This window comes from Monopterus albus, unplaced genomic scaffold (assembly GCF_001952655.1).
Source record: "Monopterus albus unplaced genomic scaffold, M_albus_1.0 scaffold538.1, whole genome shotgun sequence".
NCBI lineage: Eukaryota > Metazoa > Chordata > Actinopteri > Synbranchiformes > Synbranchidae > Monopterus > Monopterus albus.
This window is the reverse complement of record NW_018128418.1, coordinates 3,348-26,304: the sequence shown is the minus strand read 5'-3', so window position 1 is coordinate 26,304 and position 22,957 is coordinate 3,348. Positions and strand designations below refer to the sequence as shown.

At 45.4% G+C, this 22,957-nt stretch overlaps 3 protein-coding genes across 7 annotated transcripts in view; all 3 read right to left on the bottom strand.

The window, feature by feature from the left end:
- Positions 1 to 166: 166 nt before the first annotated feature.
- LOC109953050 (RILP-like protein 1) lies at positions 167 to 10,134 on the bottom strand. Of its 4 annotated transcripts, XM_020588414.1 has the most exons (8): positions 9,686 to 10,134; positions 8,010 to 8,157; positions 7,023 to 7,141; positions 6,343 to 6,588; positions 4,030 to 4,184; positions 3,112 to 3,216; positions 2,282 to 2,369; positions 1,716 to 1,809 (listed from the first exon to the last, which is right to left on the bottom strand). In XM_020588414.1, exons 1-8 carry the CDS (start codon positions 9,971 to 9,973, stop codon positions 1,804 to 1,806), a joined length of 1,155 nt encoding a protein of 384 aa, XP_020444070.1. In that variant the 5' UTR covers positions 9,974 to 10,134; the 3' UTR covers positions 1,716 to 1,803. The 4 variants fall into 4 exon arrangements, with proteins under 4 accessions (XP_020444069.1, XP_020444070.1, XP_020444071.1 ...); XM_020588413.1 differs by lacking the exon at positions 2,282 to 2,369 and having other exon boundaries at positions 167 to 1,809; XM_020588415.1 differs by lacking the exon at positions 1,716 to 1,809 and having other exon boundaries at positions 2,276 to 2,369.
- Positions 10,135 to 11,130: 996 nt separating this feature from the next.
- LOC109953055 (putative uncharacterized protein DDB_G0290521) lies at positions 11,131 to 12,770 on the bottom strand. Of its 2 annotated transcripts, XM_020588425.1 has the most exons (3): positions 12,670 to 12,770; positions 11,804 to 12,361; positions 11,131 to 11,708 (listed from the first exon to the last, which is right to left on the bottom strand). In XM_020588425.1, exons 1-3 carry the CDS (start codon positions 12,724 to 12,726, stop codon positions 11,673 to 11,675), a joined length of 651 nt encoding a protein of 216 aa, XP_020444081.1. In that variant the 5' UTR covers positions 12,727 to 12,770; the 3' UTR covers positions 11,131 to 11,672. The 2 variants fall into 2 exon arrangements, with proteins under 2 accessions (XP_020444081.1, XP_020444080.1); XM_020588424.1 differs by lacking the exon at positions 11,131 to 11,708 and having other exon boundaries at positions 11,723 to 12,361.
- Positions 12,771 to 13,105: 335 nt separating this feature from the next.
- Positions 13,106 to 22,957, bottom strand: part of LOC109953054 (huntingtin-interacting protein 1-related protein-like) — an 11,851-nt gene continuing 1,999 nt past the window's right edge. Inside the window, exons 5-29 of the mRNA XM_020588422.1 lie at positions 22,493 to 22,573; positions 22,342 to 22,418; positions 22,198 to 22,259; positions 21,175 to 21,315; positions 21,030 to 21,087; positions 20,441 to 20,645; positions 20,241 to 20,354; positions 19,788 to 19,971; positions 19,601 to 19,689; positions 19,309 to 19,425; positions 19,001 to 19,102; positions 18,694 to 18,888; positions 17,748 to 17,858; positions 17,471 to 17,665; positions 16,503 to 16,650; positions 16,206 to 16,292; positions 16,006 to 16,113; positions 15,770 to 15,906; positions 15,523 to 15,633; positions 15,376 to 15,434; positions 15,266 to 15,296; positions 15,111 to 15,173; positions 14,273 to 14,373; positions 14,078 to 14,183; positions 13,106 to 13,204 (exon numbers count right to left, since the gene is read on the bottom strand). Coding sequence (XP_020444078.1) covers positions 13,106 to 13,204; positions 14,078 to 14,183; positions 14,273 to 14,373; positions 15,111 to 15,173; positions 15,266 to 15,296; positions 15,376 to 15,434; positions 15,523 to 15,633; positions 15,770 to 15,906; positions 16,006 to 16,113; positions 16,206 to 16,292; positions 16,503 to 16,650; positions 17,471 to 17,665; positions 17,748 to 17,858; positions 18,694 to 18,888; positions 19,001 to 19,102; positions 19,309 to 19,425; positions 19,601 to 19,689; positions 19,788 to 19,971; positions 20,241 to 20,354; positions 20,441 to 20,645; positions 21,030 to 21,087; positions 21,175 to 21,315; positions 22,198 to 22,259; positions 22,342 to 22,418; positions 22,493 to 22,573 — 2,781 coding nt within the window. The remainder of the gene's footprint in view (positions 13,205 to 14,077; positions 14,184 to 14,272; positions 14,374 to 15,110; positions 15,174 to 15,265; positions 15,297 to 15,375; positions 15,435 to 15,522; positions 15,634 to 15,769; positions 15,907 to 16,005; positions 16,114 to 16,205; positions 16,293 to 16,502; positions 16,651 to 17,470; positions 17,666 to 17,747; positions 17,859 to 18,693; positions 18,889 to 19,000; positions 19,103 to 19,308; positions 19,426 to 19,600; positions 19,690 to 19,787; positions 19,972 to 20,240; positions 20,355 to 20,440; positions 20,646 to 21,029; positions 21,088 to 21,174; positions 21,316 to 22,197; positions 22,260 to 22,341; positions 22,419 to 22,492; positions 22,574 to 22,957) is intronic.

The following is a 22,957-nucleotide window of genomic DNA, read 5'->3' as shown; positions in this document are numbered from 1 at the left end:
CATAAAAACACACAGACGTGTCAAACATTAGAGGTTTTATTATTGAGTAAACCATCTGAATAAAAGCCAGTTTATTTAATAAAGCACTGATCTGATGATATGTTAAATGTCCACTGTAAATGGAGAAGACATGATGATGAGCTGAAGAACCACAGCGAGCATCGTGTTTTTTTTTTTTTACTGCCTTTTCCTTCCGATCTTTAAATTCTTCATGTGTAAATTGTCCAGATCCCTTTGACCTGTTTGATGTGAAATGTGGAGCTGCTGTTTTTACCTTCATTATAGTCCTCGTTATTTTATTTATTCCACCTCACTGGATGAGTATGAATGGAGATAACGGTGCCAACACTATGAAAAGCTGCTCAGTCACACCACAGCCACCTGCTGTGTCTCATTGTTAGGCTGTGAACACACAGGCAGCGACTGTCTGTTAGCATGTTGAAACCCTGGAGGGGACACGGCTTCACCAACACTGTCCTCACCACTTTAGGACGGAGCCTTTCTGCTGCTCTTACTGATTTAAACATGACGTGATGGAACTCATTTGACACTATGCACATAGTAATAGTTTTTCTCCAGCTGTGCAGTTTGACAACACGGATCTGAAACCGCGTTTGTATTCGAGGCCACACACCAGTTCGGTAGATATTTGTGCATGTTGCTGGGGCTTTTCTCCATTGTGTGCTGAACATTAGATATCTGACAATGACAGGAGGCTTGTGGTGAATCCACAAGAACTTTGGTTCAGTTTTTCTTTAAAACACCTTATGGTCATACACCTTTTTAATAGTTTCTGACTTTGTGTCATGACAAAATACTAAAAGCGATGCTGATTTATCAAATCAACATTGTAAGTCAAAAACTTTATTTAGCAGCTCATCATTTTGACCTTTTTTGTTTTTATCACAACGTAATGTAAATGTATTTTTTTCCCTTGGCAGTAATGGGCTTCCATACCCACTGCATGTTGTATGACATACAGTATGTTATAAAAAGTGCATCTGTGTTTATCTTTGCAGTGCACAGCGTTTAACACAGGCGCTGAGCTCTGAGTTTGAAACGGCAACGTGCTGGTGTCGGACCGCCGAGCTGCCCACGTCCACAGGAGCAGACGTTTCAAATAAATGAATGGGACACAGAAGTGTTGCTCATTTGGTGAAGAAATGTCAAAGCTCAGAAAGTGCATGTTTGATCATAACAGGAAGCTTTCACCCTTCATTCAGTAGCTTTAAAGCTCAACTTCATTCTCTTCACCTGATTAAGTTGTGTAGTTTGAGACCACACACTTCTGAGTCCCAACCTCCGCGTGTCGCCCACTCTTTACTTTCAGCAACACGTCACTAAACAACTTCCCACTTTCCATCCTACGACTTGAGTTGACCCTCTGCAGATCACTGTCATCTGATCCTGTACAAACCTTCAAAGTATTTTCAGGTTGCATGTGGCATCACTTATAGAGATACAGTTCTTTTGTGTTTGAATAAAAGTTTTGGAGGAATTTCTCTTCTGGAGCTTCATTCGAGGTGATCTGTTCACGCTTCTTTGTGTCCATCTTCCCACCTCATGCACGTGAGCTTTCAGTTGCGGTGTGAGTCAATAGTGGTGGTTTGGTGTGCGGTCGATGCTTCGTGAGCCTCGAGTGATGGATATGGAGTGTTGAGAGTCTGGGAGGTTGTCTAGATGTGCTGTAACGCCTCCTGGGCTTGTTCTGTGTACACGTCATCCTTCCCTGGATATGAGCCAAGGCCGCCGTCAAACTGGCCGCTCCGCTGTGGCGTTCGCTGTTTGTCACGTGAGAAGAAACTAAACCTGAGAGGAGAGAGGACAGGTGAGGTCCTGAATGTGTCCTTTACAGGGCCTCACATGTAGTGTGTACAGGGAGTGATGGTCATATGTAAAGCAGTGTTAGATGCAGACTACACTACCCTAAAAAATAAATGCATCAAACTGTTGTGTACTGTGTTTGGCAAACAAACCACAATAGCCTGGTAGGTCAGTGAAAACAGCGGAGAAGGACTGTAGCGTTTATGTCAGTGCTGTTGTCTGTGACTGTGAGTTCAGAGTGCGGGCGCAGAGGAGGACAAGCAGTTACTGTGGTCAGTGAGGGAACACAAGACACACTACAGTCGATTCTGACTGGCTGATTTTATGATCCGCAGTCATCCCATTGGATGATGATAAGACAGCCCCACAATCAGCCAATCAGAATGCTACAAAGGTGGACACTAGGCCCAGAAAGCCAGCACATGCACTTCGAAGCCAACAAAATATAGAGTCATACAAGCGCAATGAGACGTCTGATTGGCTGTAAAGTGGGGTCATCTGGGATCAGACCAGCTGCCACCATCGGCATAATGGCTGTGAAGATCCTGTTACACACAGAGAGACAGGAGGAGACACATGGAGATGGGGGAGGGGGACAAATGGGGAGACAGGGTGTGTTTGACCTCATGTAAATTTAGAAGACGTGTCAGTTGACTAGAGCAGACAGAAGAACAAAGTGAAGACATTTTGCCCTTCACTCGCAAAGTGTGCATGTGTGTCCTAAAGCACAAAGAGAAATGAATGTGTCTGATAGTGCAGGAAGACAAAGTCAAACAAGCTAACGTGCACCCATGCTGCTCATGCACAGTGCTGGAATTCACCTTATGCTTACTCACATACGTGTTTCCACTGTGAAACAAAAATGTAGTGTCCATAGAATCTGCAGCAGTTTGTACTAAAACCCCACAAAACATAGCTCCACCTTTAGAGGTGTTGCTTCCAGTCACGTGGACTCCTCCTTTCTTCAGACGCTGTACAGAGTGATGGCTGTGTTTGCCTTTGGAGCGTCCTCTAAGCTGTACAATGTGAAGTCATTGTCTACAACATCCACCTCAGTAGTCTGTCAAAGTGTGACTATCTATATTGTACATATCGAGTGTGTACTGTTATCAGACGACAGTAAACAGGAGACGAAGCTAAAGTGACCAGCCTGAAACGGAGGCCATTTAAATCAGCCTTCACTCAGCACATGCAGAGCAGTCTTCTGCCTTCAGTCAGTGTGTTTTAAGCAGTGAGTGTTGTCACGGGCAGATGTGTCTGAGTGTCTTTGCAGACGTGTGAACATACAGGCGTTTGATCCCAGACTCTGGCTGGACTGCAGAGCGCGAGCGATTCCTCAGCTCAGGGGAGGGAGAAGGAACGGAGGTAACGGCCTCATCTTCGGTTTCATCACTGCACAGAGCGAGAGCAGCAACAAGTTCACTTCACGGACAGCATGCTAATGTATTTAATAAATACAAGACAGCACTTTGCAAGTGTGATGGAACAATGAAGTCATGGGCCTGCCTTCATCAAAACTCCCAAGAACTACAGTGAGGAATAAAAATGGTCTTAAAGTATCCACACCCTGTGACTTCTTGCACACTTTGTGATCGGTTTTAAATGAACAGAACTCTTCCATCAGTCTACACATATTAACCCGTAATGAAAACTTGTTTTTAGGATTTTTTTCAAAAACATCTCTCGTTCACAGAAGTGTTCAGAGCCTGGATTCAGTAGAGGCCCCTTTGGCAGCAGTGACAGCCTCGGCCTCTGGGTGAGTCTCTCCCAGCTGTGCACACCTGGATTTGAGCCGTTTGTCCCATTCTTCCTGGAAGATCGTGTCAGGTTCCATCAGATGGGATGGGAAGTGAAAAGCATGTTTTCACTTTGTCATTATGTGTTTTTGAGTGTAGACTGAGGAGTAAAAATGGCAGTTTTATCAACAACACTAAGTGTGCAGAAGGTGAAAGGGTTTGAATACTTCCTGAAGTCACCGTCGACGCCGGCTGCTCTACTGATCAAACTGAAGAATAAGAAAAACACTGGTTTTCTGAACCTCATATCTTCTGATGATTGTTAGCCATCTGGCCTAAAGGTAAAAGAGAGACTCCTCTTTAATTAAAGAGCTTATTAAAGTTTATTCAGTTCACTACAGAAAGAAATGGTTTTAAAAGACGATCTCTTGTGTTTTGGTAGCGCTGCCACCATTGTGTGTTCCAGTACCTTTTGTAGTAGGCCAGCTCCTCCTGCAGCAGGAACACCTTGGCCTTGAGCTCATTCCTCTCGTGGAGGACGTCCCTCAGCTCCTGCAGGGTGAACCGGGGCCGGTTGGGGTCCCTTGGGTCCAGGCCCCCCGTCTCCTCCTCGCACAAGGCCTCCTGCCAGAGAGAGAAATGCATCACACCCAAGAAACAAAACCGGAAAGAAGGAAGCAGGGCAGGAAGGAGGTGAGGATACCTGGGTGAAATATTGGAACACAGCAGGCATGTCCTCATCGCACATCGCCTCCTGGTGGCAAACGTCTAAGTCAGACAGGGCCCTTGTTCCAATACAGGTGCTTAGTTCAGCCTTCCCTCCTCCCTTTGAACCACCTGTGTTTTTTACTCAGCCCACCTGAGACACTGACCCTCAGTTAAACCCCCGGAGAACCACATGCAGCTGATGGAGGTCGCGCATGCACTGAGTAAAACTACAGACCAGAATGACTGTTAACATCTGTTCTATACATGTTTAAGTCCAACTGAAATCACGTCAAGTCAAAACTAACGTCGGTGTTGTTCTTTTGTTTATTGCATTTTATATTATTAAACAGAAGACGAAGGCCTTGGGCTTCAAGTTGGAGGGGAGTGTCAGGTCGTCCACCCTCACTGGACATCAGTGTAAGGGGGTTTATCTTTGATACATTGCATTTCTTCACAATAAAAGCATCCTGCTGGGTTTAATGTGAAGCAGCAACAGTAGGAAATGTTTGGTTTGCAACTTAACACAGCTATAATGTGGCTGAAAGGAGTCGGTAAGCAGAGATAACTGGGAGTACAGACAGGAAGTGGCACCAAACTCCAAACGCAGAGACTCAAGCAGAATTAATCAGATATTTATCATTAGCAGGTCATTTTTCCCAGTGAACATTTGTTTGGTGGTTTGTTCAGCAAGGTGCAGAACAAGATGTGTTCATGATTGTGAATAAAAAGAAACCTGAGTACAGCTGTGTGCGTCTGCTCAGCCTGCGACACAACACCGGCCGGGGGCTGGGGGCATCATCGTGAATCCAAAACATGTTTTTCTCCTTTAGCTTCTGATGTTCCTCTGAACAGAGCAGATACAGTTTGGAGCAGACAGAAACTCCTGCAGTGTCATTTCTGTTGGACTTCAAACGACTGTTTCTACTGTCAGTGTTTCAGGATCAAGGCACATGACAGGACAACTTCCTGTGCTGTTAGAGGCTGAGCTGTCAGAGCGATCTATCTTTAGAATCAGTGCGGCCGTCCAGAGAGTCTTGCCCAGTTGGCTGAGCAGTGTCAGATCCCGCTGGCTCTGTTAGTTCTCACACACCTGTGCAGAGCTGTGTCCACACCTCTCATGGGCCAAACCAGTGTTAGTCTGCAGCGTCTACCTATGAGGTTGTTCATCTGAGGGGAATGCAGGTTCGCTGTTAGAGGCAGGACAACCACACCACTCTGGTTTCTAACAAGCACGGCTGCATTACCCAGAGCAACGCTGCCTCGTCCTCAGCCTCATCCTCGGGCAGGGGCCACGGGGCCGGGTCAGACCCACCCGACATCGGCTTAGAGGGCTCAGGTCTATCTGACCAGCCCTCAGCCCCCACCACCACTGAAGCAGCTTTACCACGCTGGTGGAGTAAAAGACAGTTACTTATTTGTTCACTGCGCCTTTTACTGTCAGATGTTGGATTTACAGATGTTGGGTAGTTTTAGTCATTTATGCATCTAATCTATTCTAATTATCTCCAACTTGGACACAGTCTGACTGGTCATCATAAGGCTTTGAAATCGCACATACCAAGTGTTCATACAGCTGTTTGGAACTCCTATGACCTGCCTGTGTAGCTGCAGTTGTACCTAAGACTTCGGTCCGTCTAACTTACAAGAATAGTTTGACATTGCTGTGTTGCTGAGAGTCTGACAAAAAGACAGGTTCAACTTTCATATGCTGTATGTGAGTATGAAGCCAGTGCCATGAGACGGTTAGACTAGCATGACGACTGGAAACAGAAGGAAACGGCCAGCCTGGCTCTGTCCGAAGATACAAACTCCAGCACCTTTAAAACTGCACTTACCGTCTTAGAAACTGTTTTGATTGTTGTCCCTGCTTCCAGTGTTTATGCTAAGCTAACTGAATCCTGCCTGTAAATTCATACTTATCAGACATGAGAGTGGTATCGCTCTTCTCATCTAACTCTCAGCGCGAAAACAAACATCGGCTCTACCAGGTACTTCCTGGGGCTTCTTATACAATTTAAACCTGAAAAACTAATTCAATGTGAAATTCAGACTACTTTTAACAGGCTTGTGTTACCTCTGCAGGTGAGGGGGGCTGAGGTGGGGGTTCCTCCAGGCTCTGGACAGGTTTCTCTCCCTGCAGTCGCTCCCTTAATCGTGCAACTTCCTGCCGAAGGGCGCTGACTTCCTGCCCCCGGGCCTGAGCGCTGGCCTCCAGTTCCACCTTCTGTTCAATCAGTGCTTTCCCCTGAGCCTCCACCACAGAGATCTTATGACGCAGGTCGTGGTTGATCTTCATAAGGCGAGACTGCTGCTGCTGGAGCTACACAGACAGAGACGGAGGTGAAGGGGTGAACAGTAGGAATCCATCCTGTCTCCACTGTGTGTTTTACAGTCAACTATTTAATCCTGTTCCTCCTCTTCTTTTCTGCATTAGGTGAAATTTTCTGAATAAATTTCAGTTCAAAGTATTGAGACTTCTATTATTCATCAAACTTGTAAGAATCAGAGCTTGTAACTGCTCTAAACACATCTCCAGCAGCATGTAACACGTTAGTGAATCAGCAGAGGTGACATTACAGTGAACGGGACAACATACATGTAGAAGGAAACTATATCTGTTAAACTACCAGTTTTCCACAGTAGTCTGTATAATAAGAGCCGACCTTGAACCAGCTCAGGGATGTGACATGTGACATGCATGCACAGCTTCCTCGTGCAGTAGAAAACATCAGAGCTGAGTCGATGTGGCCTTACTGCTTCTACGTCCTCGTTTTTCAGTGTGAGCTCACGGTCCTTGGCTCGAATCTCGTCCCTCTGTTTGTCCACCACTTCTTTAAGCTTCTTCATCACCTGCCTCTCTCTCTCTGTCGTACCTGGGAACCACAGCGAGAGGAGATGACACAAAACAAGAGGGTAAAGTCAGTTTTGTTTACATTCTTTATACTCTGTCACTGGGCAGAGTTGCACTGAGGGAACCCTGATCTGTGTGTGTGGAGCAGGTGTAGTGTTCACTGAGGCTGGTCTGTCCACAGCGTGCCAGGGTGACTGTGGCCTCTGTGTGAAACCACCAAAAGTCTCTGATGCGGGGACGAGGCTGGCTCGCCGTCAAACATAGAGAAGGCTTCCTTTGTGTATCTCTGTGCATAACACAGAGGCGGGAATGTGAGATGGGGTCAGTGTAAACAGACAAGCTTCCATCCACATATAGTGTAAATGGAAATAGAATTTACAGAAAATCTTCAAAAGAAAATGCAAATGAATGCAAGTTTCCACTGATGACTATCATGCAATTGTTGGTGCCACAGCTGGTGGTCAGGAGCCATTAAACCACTGCAGACTTTATTATTAGTGGCCCAGAGGAAATGTGGTTTGTCTACAGCTTTACCACACAGGACACAGGCAGGAGGAGACATCTCAGTCTGGCCCTAGAAAATGTTTTGTGACTCACTGTCATGTGATCAATGTGACGCTCTGTGGAGAGGTGCTGCTAGGAGTGGCTTTGTTTGTGCTGGACAGAGCCAGGCTAGTCGTTTCCCCCGTCTCCAGTCTGTATGCTAAGCTAGGCTAAACTGGCTGTTATATAATTATAATTATAATTATACGTCCACATGAAACCCTGTTACAAAAAAGCTGTGGAGATTTATACAAGTTCCAGGTTTCTCACCAAAAAACAACACGTTTTAGGTTTTTACCATCTAAAAGTGAACATTGGTCTGTGTGTGTACATGCACACATCCTCACCCTCATGCCTCTGCAGGTCTTCCTCACTCAGGGGGTCTTTGACAGACATGTTGGTGAGGAGGGTTTTGTTTTCCTCCTGCAGCTGAGCGATCTGGGAGAGCAGATCCTGAGCTTCTCCTCTCCACACATCCTCCACCAGCTCCAGCTCCTGTACACACACAACACAGCACATGCATTGTTACACATTATTGTCCACATCCATGTTAACATGGCCACATGTTGGCCTCCAAGATGTTGCTGTGATTTCCTTCTGCAAACTATTCCAAGCAGCTGGAGCAGTAAAAAAAGCCTTGTTACTCATACTTGTAATACTTGACAATAATGTTGATGCTTCTGTCCAAACACTAACCATCTGGCACACTGGTGTAGCTGTGGTCAGCTCCTGTTGGCAGTGCGCCCATGGATGTAGAAATGCATAAGAACATGGGAGAAACACACAAACTCTGTCCCAGTGTTTCTGCTGTAGATGTAATGTTTTCCATGTGAAAATGAGGCAGGATCATAAAGGCCTCTGACTCAGAAACCTCCACTTCATCACTGTCATGAGACACAGTTAATCAGTCAACCAGGGACCCAGTCACGGACACGAGACGCTGTCAGGCTGATCACAGTCTAGCAGTCTTCTATGACCTATGACACCTCGTTGACCTAATCCAAACTGTCTAAACTAGAGTCTGCTCTCAGCACATTCACCAGTGTGTTTCCATATCGTACTACATTTCACTGGAGGGTACTATTACTGTGTGGTAGTCGTACTTTAACACAGTACTATTACTGTGTGGTAGTAGTACTTTAACACAGTATTATTACTGTGTGGTAGTGGTACTTTAACAGTACTATTACTGTGTATTACTGGTACTTTAACAGTACTATTACTGTGTGGTAGTGGTACTTTAACAGTACTATTACTGTGTGGTAGTGGTACTTTAACAGTACTATTACTGTGTGGTAGTGGTACTTTAACACAGTACTATTACTGTGTAGTAGTGGTACTTTAACAGTATTATTACTGTGTGGTAGTGGTACTTTAACAAAGTATTATTACTGTGTGGTAGTGGTACTTTAACAGTATTATTACTGTGTGGTAGTGGTACTTTAACAAAGTATTATTACTGTGTGGTAGTGGTAGTGGTACTTTAACAGTACTATTACTGTGTGGTAGTGGTACTTTAACACAGTACTATTACTGTGTAGTACTGGTACTTTAACACAGTATTATTACTGTGTGGTAGTGGTACTTTAACAGTATTATTACTGTGTGGTAGTGGTACTTTAACACAGTACTATTACTGTGTATTACTGGTACTTTAACAGTGCTATTACTGTGTGGTAGTGGTACTTTAACAGTACTATTACTGTGTGGTAGTGGTACTTTAACACAGTACTATTACTGTGTGGTAGTGGTACTTTAACAGTACTATTACTGTGTGGTACTGCTACCTAACATTTTACCTGCAGGACGTATTTATACTTGGACATTGTAGACGATGTATTGCTTAAAAGAAATATTACTTCTTACATCACAGTAATCGCCTCTGCGTCCTGGTCAAGTCGGTGTGTTTGTTTGTTTGTTTATTTGTTTATTTGTTTATTTGTTTATTATTTCCATTATTTCCCTAGCAGCATGTCAATGCCAGGAGTCAGGTAAAACTAGAGACTGGCTAAAAGTGTCCGACCTTCCTGTGCCTCTTCTCCTTCTCCAGCCGGTCCAGCCTCTCCAGCCGCAGCCTGTCCAGCTCCAGTCGCAGCTCCTCGGTCTCCGGGCTGATGCAGCTGCGGCTCACCATCACCTCCAGGATCTCCAGCACCCGCACCACTTTGGGCATGAGCCTGGACAGAGCCTCGCAGCCGTACTGGTCTATGATCCGCTCAAACTCCTGGCCCACCACCGCGGCGATGTCATACACGTCCATCACCGTGAGGTCGGCCACATTCTTCTCCAGGGCCGAGCCGGGGTCCTCCATGTTTCCCTGGTTTCCTGTCCTGTTTCCTCGGCCACCGCAAACTTCCTCCGCTTGGAAGAACTCGGCTAAGTTACACTCTGGCTTTAAAGCCTCCGAAAAATACACAGACAATTATAAAAACACTCCAACTATCGCTTTTCCATTAGTGACGACTGTGTGCGGCTTTACTGTCGTCAATCACTTCAAAATAAAACGCCACACTTCCGGCTACACGTTTCAAAATACAACCAGGAGGAGCGTGTTGCCAGTGGTGGAAAGGAAGTTTGTATTTTAATTGTACTTTACTTTACAGAAGCAGATATTGTACCTTTATAGTTATTTTTATAATCGGTAATTTATAATACTACAAGTAGTACTGATAGGTAGTACTGTAGCTTTGTGTTTGGAGATGAGTCCCATTTCTCATTATTGTAATATGAAATTATAGAAATAGTCACTGCATTCATCTTCTCCTCAGTAATCACAACAGTGAGATTAAATCTTGTCCTCTTTGGGCTGAAGTATGAAAAGTGTCCATACTCAGATTTAGTATCCCTGTGTATGGAAGACGGCTGTACAAACTGTACGAACTGTATTTGAGCACAGTAATTACATACTACGTGTTTACTTCTATTTATGCTACTTTTATTCCACTACATTTCCAGGGCAAATGCTATTTTTTATTTTTACTCTATTGCGTTTAGACAGCGTTACTTGACAGAACAAGATTTTAATTTTAAAAATAATATAGACTAAAGAAAAAAAATTTATTGGTACAAAATTTCAAACTACTGGCTTCCAACCTTTTATCCAGTCGTTTGACCCGGGTTTTGTTAGTATTTAGAGACGTTTTAGTCTCTGAAGTGTGGTGTCCTTTGTTTTTATTTTGAAGGTGGTGTTTTCTAATTCCGGTATTTTTGTTATTTTTCCTAACTTGACCCCTCCGGTCCCTGTGGGAATCTAAAGTGGCCACTTCCATGGTGGTGAGCCTGCAGTTTGTTTTGTGGCTGACAGAAATAACAGACAGATGAGGTCACTGAGAATTTATTACAGGATGCAGAGAGCTCCACTTGTTCTGTCACAACAGGGATACTTATTCTGTCATTCAACACCCAGAGAGCAACTTCTGGGCCTCATCTGAGCTGATGCAGAGAGCTCCACTTGTTCTGTCATTCAACACCCCAGACAGCAACCTCTGGGCCTCATCTGAGCCGCTTAATGGTAGTACCATAACATATTTGAAAAATCTGAGGAAAAAACACAAAGTACTGCTGCAGTCAGATGAATTGATGGTTTTTAATTGGTTTCTTCTGTGTACATGATCAAGCAGTGTTGTCTGCTGCACACTGGTGCACAGGAAGATGAAAACATGCACAAGGAAAGGTTGAATTCCCACACACACTCAGCTTGGACTTGATCAGAAATACAACATGTCAGTCTGGGACAAATGTGCATGAGAAAACACTGTTGACAGTCTGCAGGGATTCAACCTTTACTTTGGTTTTTCCACACCAGTTTGTGAGAGAACAGGAGCTTCAGTGTGATTACAAATACCAGATGGAAATGCATTATAATGTTGTGATTTCATTAAAAGACAAAACACATACAAAGCAACAGTATGTGTCACATGTATTAGAGTCCGATATAAAATTAAATATTTTAACTTGGGGGTTTCAATCAGCTGTGGAAGTAAAATCACTGTCTTCTGTTCAGTCCCACTTCAGGATTCCCCTGTTCCAGTTTCACCTCGTTTGAACTGTAATTGGAACAGAAACAGACTCATGCGTGTTCTTGTCAAGCATACGTTATGTGATCACTATGAAGCAGATGCAGGTGACAGGCAGCACTTACCGCCTTCTTCATCAAGTTCCCAGATTTGGTAAAGATATTGGATTTCTTGGAGGCGTGTTTTATGGGCTCTGTGTTGCTCTGTGGGGCTGTCTGGAGTGGCTGAGGCTGGGCCGGGCCTGATGCGTGTGATGAGGGCTGTGATGGTGAGTACGTCTGAGGTTTTAGGTAACTCTGGGCTGCGCTTGGTGTGTAATGCTGCGTCTGTGGGAGAAGCTGAGCAGGGATGTAGGGCTGGGATGGGGTGTAGCTCTGAGCAGGTGTGTAGATGTTTGTGGGTGTGTAGGACTGAGGCAGCGAGAAGGACTGCGTTTGAGTTGGAGCGAACGGGTTGGTCTGTGCAAAGCTCGGAGTGTTTTGATAAGGCTCCATTTGTGAAAAGGACAGAGGTACTGGTGTGGAGTCGAGCAGGACAGGTGGCGGCGGCGGTGGGAAGCTGTCATCTTCGTCTGTTGCTTCACTGTCGGCCCCAGAGACACCAAGCTCGTAGTGCCTCTTCCTCAGCTCCCCTAGATGGACTCGCTCCTGTTCCAGCTGGGTCTCCAGCTGCAGCACCTTTACCTGAGACATTCACAGAGCAGAACACCCGTTAGTGGGCTTCCAGTTTCAACAAATGTCGAGAAAATCGGCAACAGAAGATGAATCTCATGTATGTTTCCATCCAAAATGAAATGTTGTTTCATCAGTGCTCTGCTCCTTGCTAACTACTTCTCACACATTTTCAGCCAGAGCTCATAGCGTTCAGGTGTTACAGCTGACCGACTCTACAGTGTCTTCATGTGCCCTCTGTCGGCTGCAGAAGAACCTTCTGACAGTCACTGGTCTACATGCAAAACAAGATGGTAGATGTCGGGACATAACCAACTCACCTGAGTCTCCATTTCCTCTTTTTTCAGCTTGATCAGAGACATGCCAGAGAAGTCCATCACAACTGTAATAACAGCATCAAATCAGAGTTAAAGCTGCATTAATCTATGTTGTTCTATTAACAACTGTAATAACAGCATCAAATCAGAGAGTTAAAGCTGCATTGATCTATGTTGTTATATTAGCGATGGATGAAGTTAATGTACAGGTGTTACTCATAGTGATGAACCTTCACAGAACTCTCAGCTGACTGCAGTCCCCCTCAGCCTACATAGTGTTTTTTAGCTCACTGTTTTAAAGCCCCCAGCTGTAGTGTTTCTGCTCTGCTGTCATCTCCAGCTGCAGCAGGAAGCAGCTGTTTTCAGAGAAAACACTCTAAACAGCCAATGTCTGCAGACAGAGCCAGTCAGAGACCAGCAGGTGAACACAGTGGAGCGTTTAGCAGCTCCGGTGGCGAAAACCGGCAGCCATGTTGTTGACGTGGCTGGAGGCCTGCTGCAGCGTGTGCAGCTTCTTGTTATTGCGGTCCGCCTTCACCTGAAAATGAACGCACCAGCACTTGCAGTAATCTAAATGAATGCACTGAGTTATTTTCACCAAGACCCACTGTGTATGACCTTCTGTGGTGCTGTTTGTTCTGATTGTTTCAATATTTTCACCAAGACCCACTGTGTATGATCTTCTGTGGTGCTGTTTGTTCTGACTGTTTCAATTTTACTTTCCCAGGTTTTTTACATCCACCTCTGAGATTTCTGTCTTCACTAAACTACGATCGAGGTGACAGGATTTTTTCTGTGGCACTTGCAGCACTGAAAATGTATATTTAAAGATATTAAACAGGGATGTTTTTAGAAACAGGGCCCTTGTTACTGTGACAAACCCACAGAGCTCAGTGTTGACACTATCACCCAGCAGGTTGATGTAATTGTGTTATCTGGGAGAAAACGTACCATTTATCAGCAGATACAGATTGTTTTTGTACAAAAGCATGTAACATAAAGAGATTTGATGATGCGGACTAATAGGGACATGAAGGTGTCAGAGCTCTGGTGGACAAACTGTAATGGTGACATAGGAGGACCTGTGGACAGCTCAGATATCTAAAATGTGACCAACTACATGCAGCTTTTTAGTACGGATTCACAATATCTTATATAAAATTAACAGCAATTATGATTGAAGTGGAGTAAATAGTGTTTGCATCTGAAACAGCCAGCAAAGGCATAAAACAGCATAAAAGAGAAAAGCTAAAGTATAGTTTTAGTACTAAATGTGCATCACGTCACCGCCATGCTTCGTGGGTGCATGCTGCTTGAACAAATGTACAGACACTACCAGGACCACTAGTCCTTTATGATGTTTAGACTTTGTTTGCAACCCAACAGGAGGATGTTTTACTTCATTTTGTACCTTTGAGGCAGCGACTAGCTGGGCGGTGCTTGCAGCGATCTCGTGGGAACAGGCAATGAGCTCCTCGTACGTACCTTGTTCACCCACAACCCGGTCAGCTGAGTCTCTGAGAGCAAAAAGATGAACACATGTGACACTGTGTACAGGTCTGACTTTCAGTACCGGTATCTCATGTAGGCATGTTTGGATACGTACAGCAGCTGTGTGGCGCCCCAGCCCACAGCCTTAGAGGCAGAGATGAGTCCTTCTGTCCAGCGAGAGTTTTTGGCATAAAATTCAGTAACAGTCGCTGCTCCCTTCAGGAAAAGCAACAACAAATGTATGACTACTTGTCTGTGATTTCTGCTCCTTGTTAACGCAGTGTTAAATTTCTGACTTGCTAAAACTGCTCCTTGTTAACGCAGTGTTAAATTACATTTCTGACTTGCTAAATCCACAAAGAACACAGTTTTACCTGTTTGTGCCTGTGTCATGGTCATTCTGGTCAAAGAATGACGGAAACCAGTTTGGACAACAAGGCCTCCCATGAATTTATATTATTATATATCTTTATTGTTACAGCAATAATTTTCAGTTTTATAGTGTGAGCTGGACAGGAAGCCGATGAATGGACTGGCCAATTAAAAATTAGTAATTACATTCAACTTTTGCAAAAATTGCTGCCTGATCTCCTGAGCGCCTGTCACACCAGTGTTGTTCTCAGAAAGAATAAAACTAACGCTGGTGTTTTTCATAGGCACTTTCCATGGACACACACTTTTGTACTGAAGGCTCCGTATTATGGCAGTTGTCCAGTGAAGTTTGTCAATTGGCAGCAGAATTTCTTATCCAGTTTGGTTTTTAGTCCATAACCTGTTGTTTCATCCCAGTCAGTGTATTTGTATGACTGAGCTGCAACACACCAGTACAATCCAAATGAAATCCTCCTTTCTGATCGGCTATGATCCCTAGAGAGCTGCTAGGCTCTTTGCTTTTTAAACTCCCAGCTTGACTTTTTAAGTGTAGCTCAGTTCAGCCTGAACGTGTCACTCACCCTGCCTCCTTCCACGATGTCTTTCTGTAAGTCGGTAGCAGCTGTCACCAGCATGTGAACGGCCTGGAGACGAGAGAGCAGAGCAGAATGAATGAAGGGAAAAGGAATCACCAGCTCATAGTAAATGAATGGAAAGCAGTGGACAGACTTCTCACCTTCATCAGGTCTGAACAGGAGCCCAGGATACTGTGATGAAGCAGAACAACATGACACAGATCGCAGGGAAGAAAATGAGCATTTTAGAATAAGAAAGAATTCCTCTCACCTCTGGTTGACCTCCAGCTTCACACCAGTAGAGCCTCTCTTTGCCTGATTCAGAATCTCCTGTGAGACGGACATTGACACAGAAATGTTAACCATCACCAGACGCAGGTGTGTCTAGGTTTACCCGCCAAGATGTGTGCGTCCTTACGTCCATACGCAGCACAGCGTCTTCAATGGCAGTAGACGTAGCGATCATCTCTTTATCCACCATGTCTCCCAGCTCCTCTTTCAGCACATCCTGTCCCTTTGGACACAAACCCTGGACAAGAGTCACACAGTTAAAGGTCAGAGCTAGAGCAGCAGGTTCTCAGAGGGAGCAGTGAGTCGGTGCCTGTGCTGGTTTGAAACATGGTGAACACTATTCCTGCTCAGGTTGTCTCTGAGCCGTGTCCCACCTGTCCCAGCGAGAGGATGCGTTGGACAGTGTAGCGTATCGCAGATGGGTCTGCTCTCTGTAAACTGGCCTGAAACTTCAGGTCCTTCAGGTACTGAAGGCAGTGATTGGCACAGTCCCGGCAGCTGTCAGTTAAATCTGCGGGAGACCGAGAGACAGGAAGTGGTGTTTACTGTTCATGGGCAGTGTACTGAGTGTGCATCACTGACTGTTACGGCGTGACTGTGTGCCTCCTACGGTCAGCCTGGTCGGACGGAGCAGAGTGGGATGTTGCCGCTCCATTGACAATGGTGTCAGCGGCGAGGTGCGAGAACTGTGTGACCGTTCTCAACAAACCACTGGCGTCTGGAGAAACAGAGCAACATTAGATAGTTGTATCATCTGAGGTAAACACATCGAACCTGAACACACACACACACACACAGCCCCTCCTGTACCGTTCCTGTTCCCCAGGTAGACCAGGTGGCTCTGCTGCATTTTGTCGATAGAAGCCAGAGTGATTTCAGCTCGATTCACCAAGTAATCTGAAACAAAGGGAGAACTGGTGTTGAGAATGGCAGCAAATACCAATCACAAACTAAAGACCACGGGGTTGTTTATTAAGATGAGGTCTATTCACAATGACTTGTAATTAATAGTTGATTATCAAGAGTCTTAAATGTGAGAATTTGCTGCCAAAGTCTTTCTTGTATGTTAATGCTGCTTATGAAAATATTTGTTAACAGCATTTTTACCAGGCGAGCTGATGCAGCGGAGGTGTATGGGGTCATCCAGTTTGGCCACAGCATCCAGTATGATGCCCTCAGCCTCGACCACAGCACACTGCAGCAGGCAGAACTGCTCCCCCTGCAGCTTCTGGGTCAGCTCCTCTTCACGACATGCCTGTTTCCACACACATGAACCCATCAATAGCTCAGCTTTACTACACGGTTATACATTTAATTCAGACCCTCTAATAAGTGCACTGATCATTTTGGAAGTTACTGCTCCATTGATCAGATTTTAGAGCTTACAGAAACTTTGATGATTGACAGGTGGCAGCCAGCTGCTCTCTCCAGCTCCTGGACGTTCACAGCTTCTGTTTTTCTCAGCATTTAGTTGTATATAAAGTATGTTTGCATTGTACAGTGCAGCAGCTCACCTGCTAGTTAGCTAGTTGACTGTGTTTCTGGTGCACAGGCGGCATTTGATGTTTTCTACCTCAGGTGAAGTTGACTCAACATATCTTTGTGTCTTAACATTTACCAGGTACTGTGCACATCACTACTGCACTGAGCTACAACACAGCTTGAGGTTTACTACCTAATGCTGCTAATAAAACCTGATTGTTTTAATTAGTGTGGCCATGCATGTGTGTGGTGGTCTGGGTTGAATGAGCTGCATTTGCTCTCTTGCAAAGAGAGATCTTGATTTCAACAAGACTCGCTGTTCACCAACTACCTAAACAGCCATGTGGAACAGAACATTTGTAGTTCAGTAGGTAGCAGGAGGGAAGCGTGGCCGCTCTCTGGTGTTCAGTCTGAGGTAGCGGGGCAAAGGCAGCAGCCCAGACTTCTTATTAGGAATGTCCTGGCTCCACCAAGGAAAGATGGTGCCGACTGTAAGCTGCAACTCTGGGCTTCAAACTGGCTCCAATTCAAATCAGTGTATGACTCCCCCCTAAATCTAATTTATACAGTATCTGTGTTATAGAGTACAGCACCTTCTGCTGTAGCTGGGCGTGTAGGCTTCCCAGCTCCATGCTGCTCCGCTGCCTCTCCTGCTCCAGGGAGCTCTGATGGAGCTGAGCCTCCTGTCTGAGCGAGTTCAGCTCCACCTCATGCTCCCCCACCAAGCGCCGTAGCACGTCCCTCTCCGCCTGCAGCCCTGCTACTGTACTGCTCAGCTGGGTGCCGCTCTGAGGAACAAAACACAGGTGGCTGTAGTACCTCGAGAAGACTCGTGGATGATGCGAGTAAAGCTACCAGAAATAATCCTACCATTTCTTTGCTCTGTAGGGCGCTGTTTGCACGGGCCAGCTCTGCTCGGGTCGAGTCCAGCTCTCGTCTCAGCCTGTCGATCTCCAGCTTCTGCTCTGCATTAATGGCAATCTAAGGAAAACAGCCATAAAGAGATGTATGAAAGTATGAAAACAGCTTTCATACTTAATGTTCAAGGAGTGAGCAGTACTTAAAAAAACACAAAAGGACATATAAAGTCACCCATAACAGTAGACATTAGTAAAAGCTGGTGGAGAAATGACAAAGCAGTGTTATGCAAACAAGCCCAGCTGTCAGACAGGAAGGTCAGTGTATCAACATACGTATGTTTTGATCTGTGCTACAAAAGCACAGAAGTCATGGAGCAGAACAACCTCTGTGCCTATAAATTCTGTCTTGAAGGACGTCCCAAAGCTCTTATTCTCGCTCTGAGGAGCGAGGAGGCTGCTGAAGGAGCCATGAGTGAGGATACATGAGAACATCCTTCACAGAAGTCTGTTATGGACTGACGCCCCTTTATCAGAAATCAGTTGGTGCACGTCTGCATAAACATGTCCTTGATTCCTCTCTCCTCACATCTCTTCTTTCTGTCGGTGGGACAACAATTGGCTCTCCCTACTGCGTCAGATGACAGAAGTTTTTAAAGTTGAGCCGTTCTCAACTGAGTGTGTAGCTGGGCACTTTCTGAATCTGTCAGCTCTGGGGAGGGGGGCGGTGAAACCAGGTCTCTATCCCAGCTTTGTGAATCCATAAGGTGGGTAAATAAAACATCACAGTAGTTCAGGCCTGAATGTTTGTGGCACAGCTGAAAGACAACACTGCTGTGACCTTAGACATATAAGTTTAGTGGGTTTCCCTTGGACCAGACCAGAGCACCACCCGGCTGTACTGTGCCCTGCAGACACAGACGTGTTTGATGCCGTGACCCTGGCAGGTATTTCGGTACCTGCTGCTGTAGCTGAGCCCTCAGAGCCTCCAGCTCTCTGTTGGTCCTGTCTCTCTCCAGGTCCAGGGAGCTCTGCTGCTGCTGTGCCTGTTGTCTCAGTGAAGACAGTGCCGTGTCCTTTTCAGTGGCTGAGCGTAACAGCACATCGCGCTCCGCCTGCAGAGCTGCCAGGCTGCTGCTCACCTGAGACGCCTCCTGAACAAAATGACATGAACATATGGAAGCCAATGTAAGGCCTTTGAAAAATCAGACTCATTAACTAAAGCTGGTCCACTAAGAGTCTGTGTAGTTTTACATTCATTCTTACCATCTCTTTATTGACCAGGGTGCTGCGAAGGAGAGCCAGCTCCGCACTTTGCTCCAGTAGCTGCTTATTCAGGCGCTCAGCCTCCTGGTCCTGCTGGTTCACCTGATTGACAGAGGAAACAGATTCAGTCTATCAGCACAAAGCCACTGCTCTTACCTGGGTGACATGTTTATCAGCAGCAGGTGTCGACAGAGGAAACAGATTCAGTCTATCAGACCAAAGCCACTGCTCTTGCCTGGCTGACATGTTTATCAGCAGCAGGTGTTTTAGCTGCAGCAGATAGAGCCCAGAGGTTGACAAGGTCTCACCGTGTTTCTTTTCTCGTGCTGCAGATTTTCCAGCTCACTCTCCAGGTGCTTCTTGGCTTTCAGCAAATCGTCCTGTTCTTGTTTTATAGCGGACAGCAGCTTCACTGTTTCTGCATTCTGCACACACAACATCAACAACTCTCTTTAAGGATAGTTCAGCACCAAGAATTACACATATTTGTTTTCTTGCCAAGAGTTTGATGTAGCTTTTTATTTATTATGCAGATAAGAGAGCGGCATCAGTGTTCTCATCCGTCTGTGTGCAGGAAACAACATGGGCGGTGCAGTTTACCTTCTTCATGAGGTCAGCGTGACTGGAAACCAGCTCGGCATGTCTGTCTTTGAGTTGAGTGAAACGTAGCTCTGCTGCCTGAGCTCTGCCTGTGTGGAGTCAATAGGACGAAGAGGACAGACCATCTCAGTACGATTCAGCTTCAGTTGCATGGCTCATTGACATGCACACAGAAACGGCTATTCACCATCTGCATCCTTGAATCCAATCTGGGCCTCGACACCAGCGACGCTGGCACACCGTAACGTGTCCACCTCCATCCGCAGGTGTTCGTTTTCCACCATAGCCATCTGTTTGTGTGTGCGCTGCTCCTCGACCTCAGCTTCTAGACGGTTCACCTGAGCCTTTAACTCAGTTACACACTTTTGAGCCTGAGCACGGGAGGAACACAACTGTATGTTTCACCTTTATCAACTGGAAATGTACAGCACCGATAGCTGTCTGTGCATCTGCTGCAAACACGACCTGGTTAACTCGGCACCACTGACCCAATGTGTGAACCAATATACGCTCACATCATAGCTCACAGCTGACTCACTGACTCCATGGTGACATTATACTTTCTAGTTGTCTTGATTCTGCACTGTACCATTTTGAGAAGCCCTGTCTTAGACCAACCAGTCCAGCACCAGAGACTGACCTCAGTCTTGATGAGCTGCAGCTCTGGTTTGAGCACCTCCAGCTCCTTCCTCAGACTCTCACTGTCTGGCTCCAGAGAAGCTTCAGGAACTCCCAGCTGGCTGAGTGAATAGTACTGCATGAGAAGACACAGTTAGTCTAGACAACAGACAAAGACGTGGAAAACATTAAAATAGTTTATCTTTCCATGTGCATGGACACCTGTGACATCTCCGGCGCTTCCCTGAACTCTGGCTGCGGCTCCACCTCTTCCTCTTCATGACGCACCTCGTTGGGCATCACCACCACCAGCTTTTTGTACTCAGCCAAGGCGGCAGCTCGGAGGAAGTTTGGAGGAGCCTGTGGGGTCATAAAAAGCAAAATACATGTGCATGATGGAAAAGCAGAGAAGCAGAGGTGGAAGCTCCCAAGATGTTACAGCTACACTTACATCTGGGAGATCTGGGATCTGGATGATACTCTTAAAGAACTCCATCTCTCTGGCTCTGTTGAAGAACTGCTTCAGACTGCAGAAGAAAACAGCTGTTAGTAACAACCTGATAGAGCTAATACAGAGGTGGAAAAGCTGTTTGTCGACAGGAATAATTTGTGCTGCAACTTTATTAAAAGTAACATTTTACTGCAGTTTGAAAAGAGAAACTATCTTGTTCAGGTCAAAATTAAGGACAAAGAACAAAAGTTTGGCTCTGAACCTTGTGTTCTAGCTCATTTATCTAAAGCCAGAGATCTTGCACCGAGCGCTAGGATTCCTCCTCTGGCTGCTGAGGTCGGTCAGCTCAAAATACTTTACCTCATAAACAGATCACGGAACCGCTCACGATGTCCAAGAAGAACATCTGGAGCGATGCCTGTAGAGCAGATGCAGCTCACATGAGGCTCGATCTAACACAGTGAGGGTTGAACTGTATAACAGAACACATTCAAAGGTCGCTCACGGCTGTGGAGTTTGAACATCAGCCGGACGGAGAAGTGGTAGAGGAAGCTGCAGTCCAGTATGAGGGGTATCAGCGGAGTCAGTCTGCACTGTCCGGCCGGAGTGGTAGATGTGGCCTTGTTGGCATCGAGCTGACGGAGGACTTTAGTCAAGAACAACACATCGGAGCCAAATTAGAGATGTTTCATGGTCTTCTGATGAAGAAGTGTTGTGAGTGTGAGCCCTCAGCCTCAGTCCCATACACATGGTCCTGCTACCACAAATGCTCTTCACTTACTATTTACATGTATATTTACCATAGTACTTTCAGATCTCTGCTGCCTTTCCTTGTGTTTTCATTAAGAAGTCTACTCAGGCTGCTTTCTGCTTTTTGAATTTTAAAAAAGACCAAGATCTTTCTTTTAAATCTCACATTTAATTTGGGCTAAACCAACCTGAGCTATTAACATTTCATCTTTGCTCCTTATATAACTTTTCCTGTTGGTTGTATCGGTCCTGTTGTCCTGTTTTCAAATATTCTTGTTTTTATTTCGTCTTTGGCCAAGTTTCATAAAACTGTTTGAGCTACATCTCTGCATTAAAGGTGCTATAAATAAAGTCCTTATTATCATAGTTACTAATACTGTAATACTTTTTCTAAAGCACCAACCGTGTACATATCCGCCACTGGAAATAGTCCCCGACAAACGCTCTGTTTCCTTCTGTTTGAATAACATTTGCTAAAAATGACAGTGTCCAGCTGATTTAGAAAAATACAAGTAACGAAATATGTTCGTGACCAGTTTTTAAAGGTTAACGTCTTCAGAAGGAGCCAATGGGCTGGAGGCCCACAGACACAGTAGGGAAGTCAAAGTGTTGTGTAGTGGACATATTGTTGGCTCTGGTCTGTTCATAGGATGTGTTGACAAATAACAGACATAAAATCTGACCTGCCTCAGCCTTCCAGAGGGAGGTCATTACAAACAGATGCTTGTGAGGGTGTCACGCTATGAATGAACACAGATGGAGTTCCTGAGGGACTTACCGGTCTCAGCCATCTTCAGTCCAGCATCCAGGTAATCCAGCAGCTCCTGTGTCATGTCCAACCTACAATATGAAGCATCATTAGCAACATATTTACTGACATATACTATATTCATGCTCAGCAACACGAACATAGAAATCGTACACATTGGTCATGTCACTTCCTGCTTCCTTCTCCAGAGCCTCATCGCTGGCCTCCAGGTTGCCTGGGATCACTTTGTGCTGTGGATGAGAGGTTGGTGTCATCAAACTTTGGTTTCATCTTTCTGTAACTGTACAGCAAATAAAAATGTTACCTTTGTATGAAACTCCATTTTGAGGCAGAGGAATTTGGCTGACAAGGCAACAATGTGGCCGTAGCGATCATGCAAGTTTCCCTAGAAGAAATAACAGATCAGATTAGACCAGAGTTGCACCTAAAAATGGGACCAAGACAGGCAACATGAACAAGTGTAGTACTTTACATCCTTAAACAAAAGAAACAATCTGTGTACAAGTGAAAGTCCTAGGTACCTAAGCATTCTCAGCCAAATGTACTTCTAGTGCAGCAGCATTTTCCTGTTGCAGCTCCTCCAGGTGCTGCTAGTTTAGTCCAGTGGTTCCCAACCTACGGGTCGCTCCCCTCTAAACAGCCACCATATGAATCTGGAGGGTCACTGTTCTTTGTTTTTGTGTGAAACACTAGTTTATCTAGGGAGATGACAGTGGACTTCAGGAAGAGCCCCCCCCCCAACATACTTGGCAGCATTGTATCAAAAGTA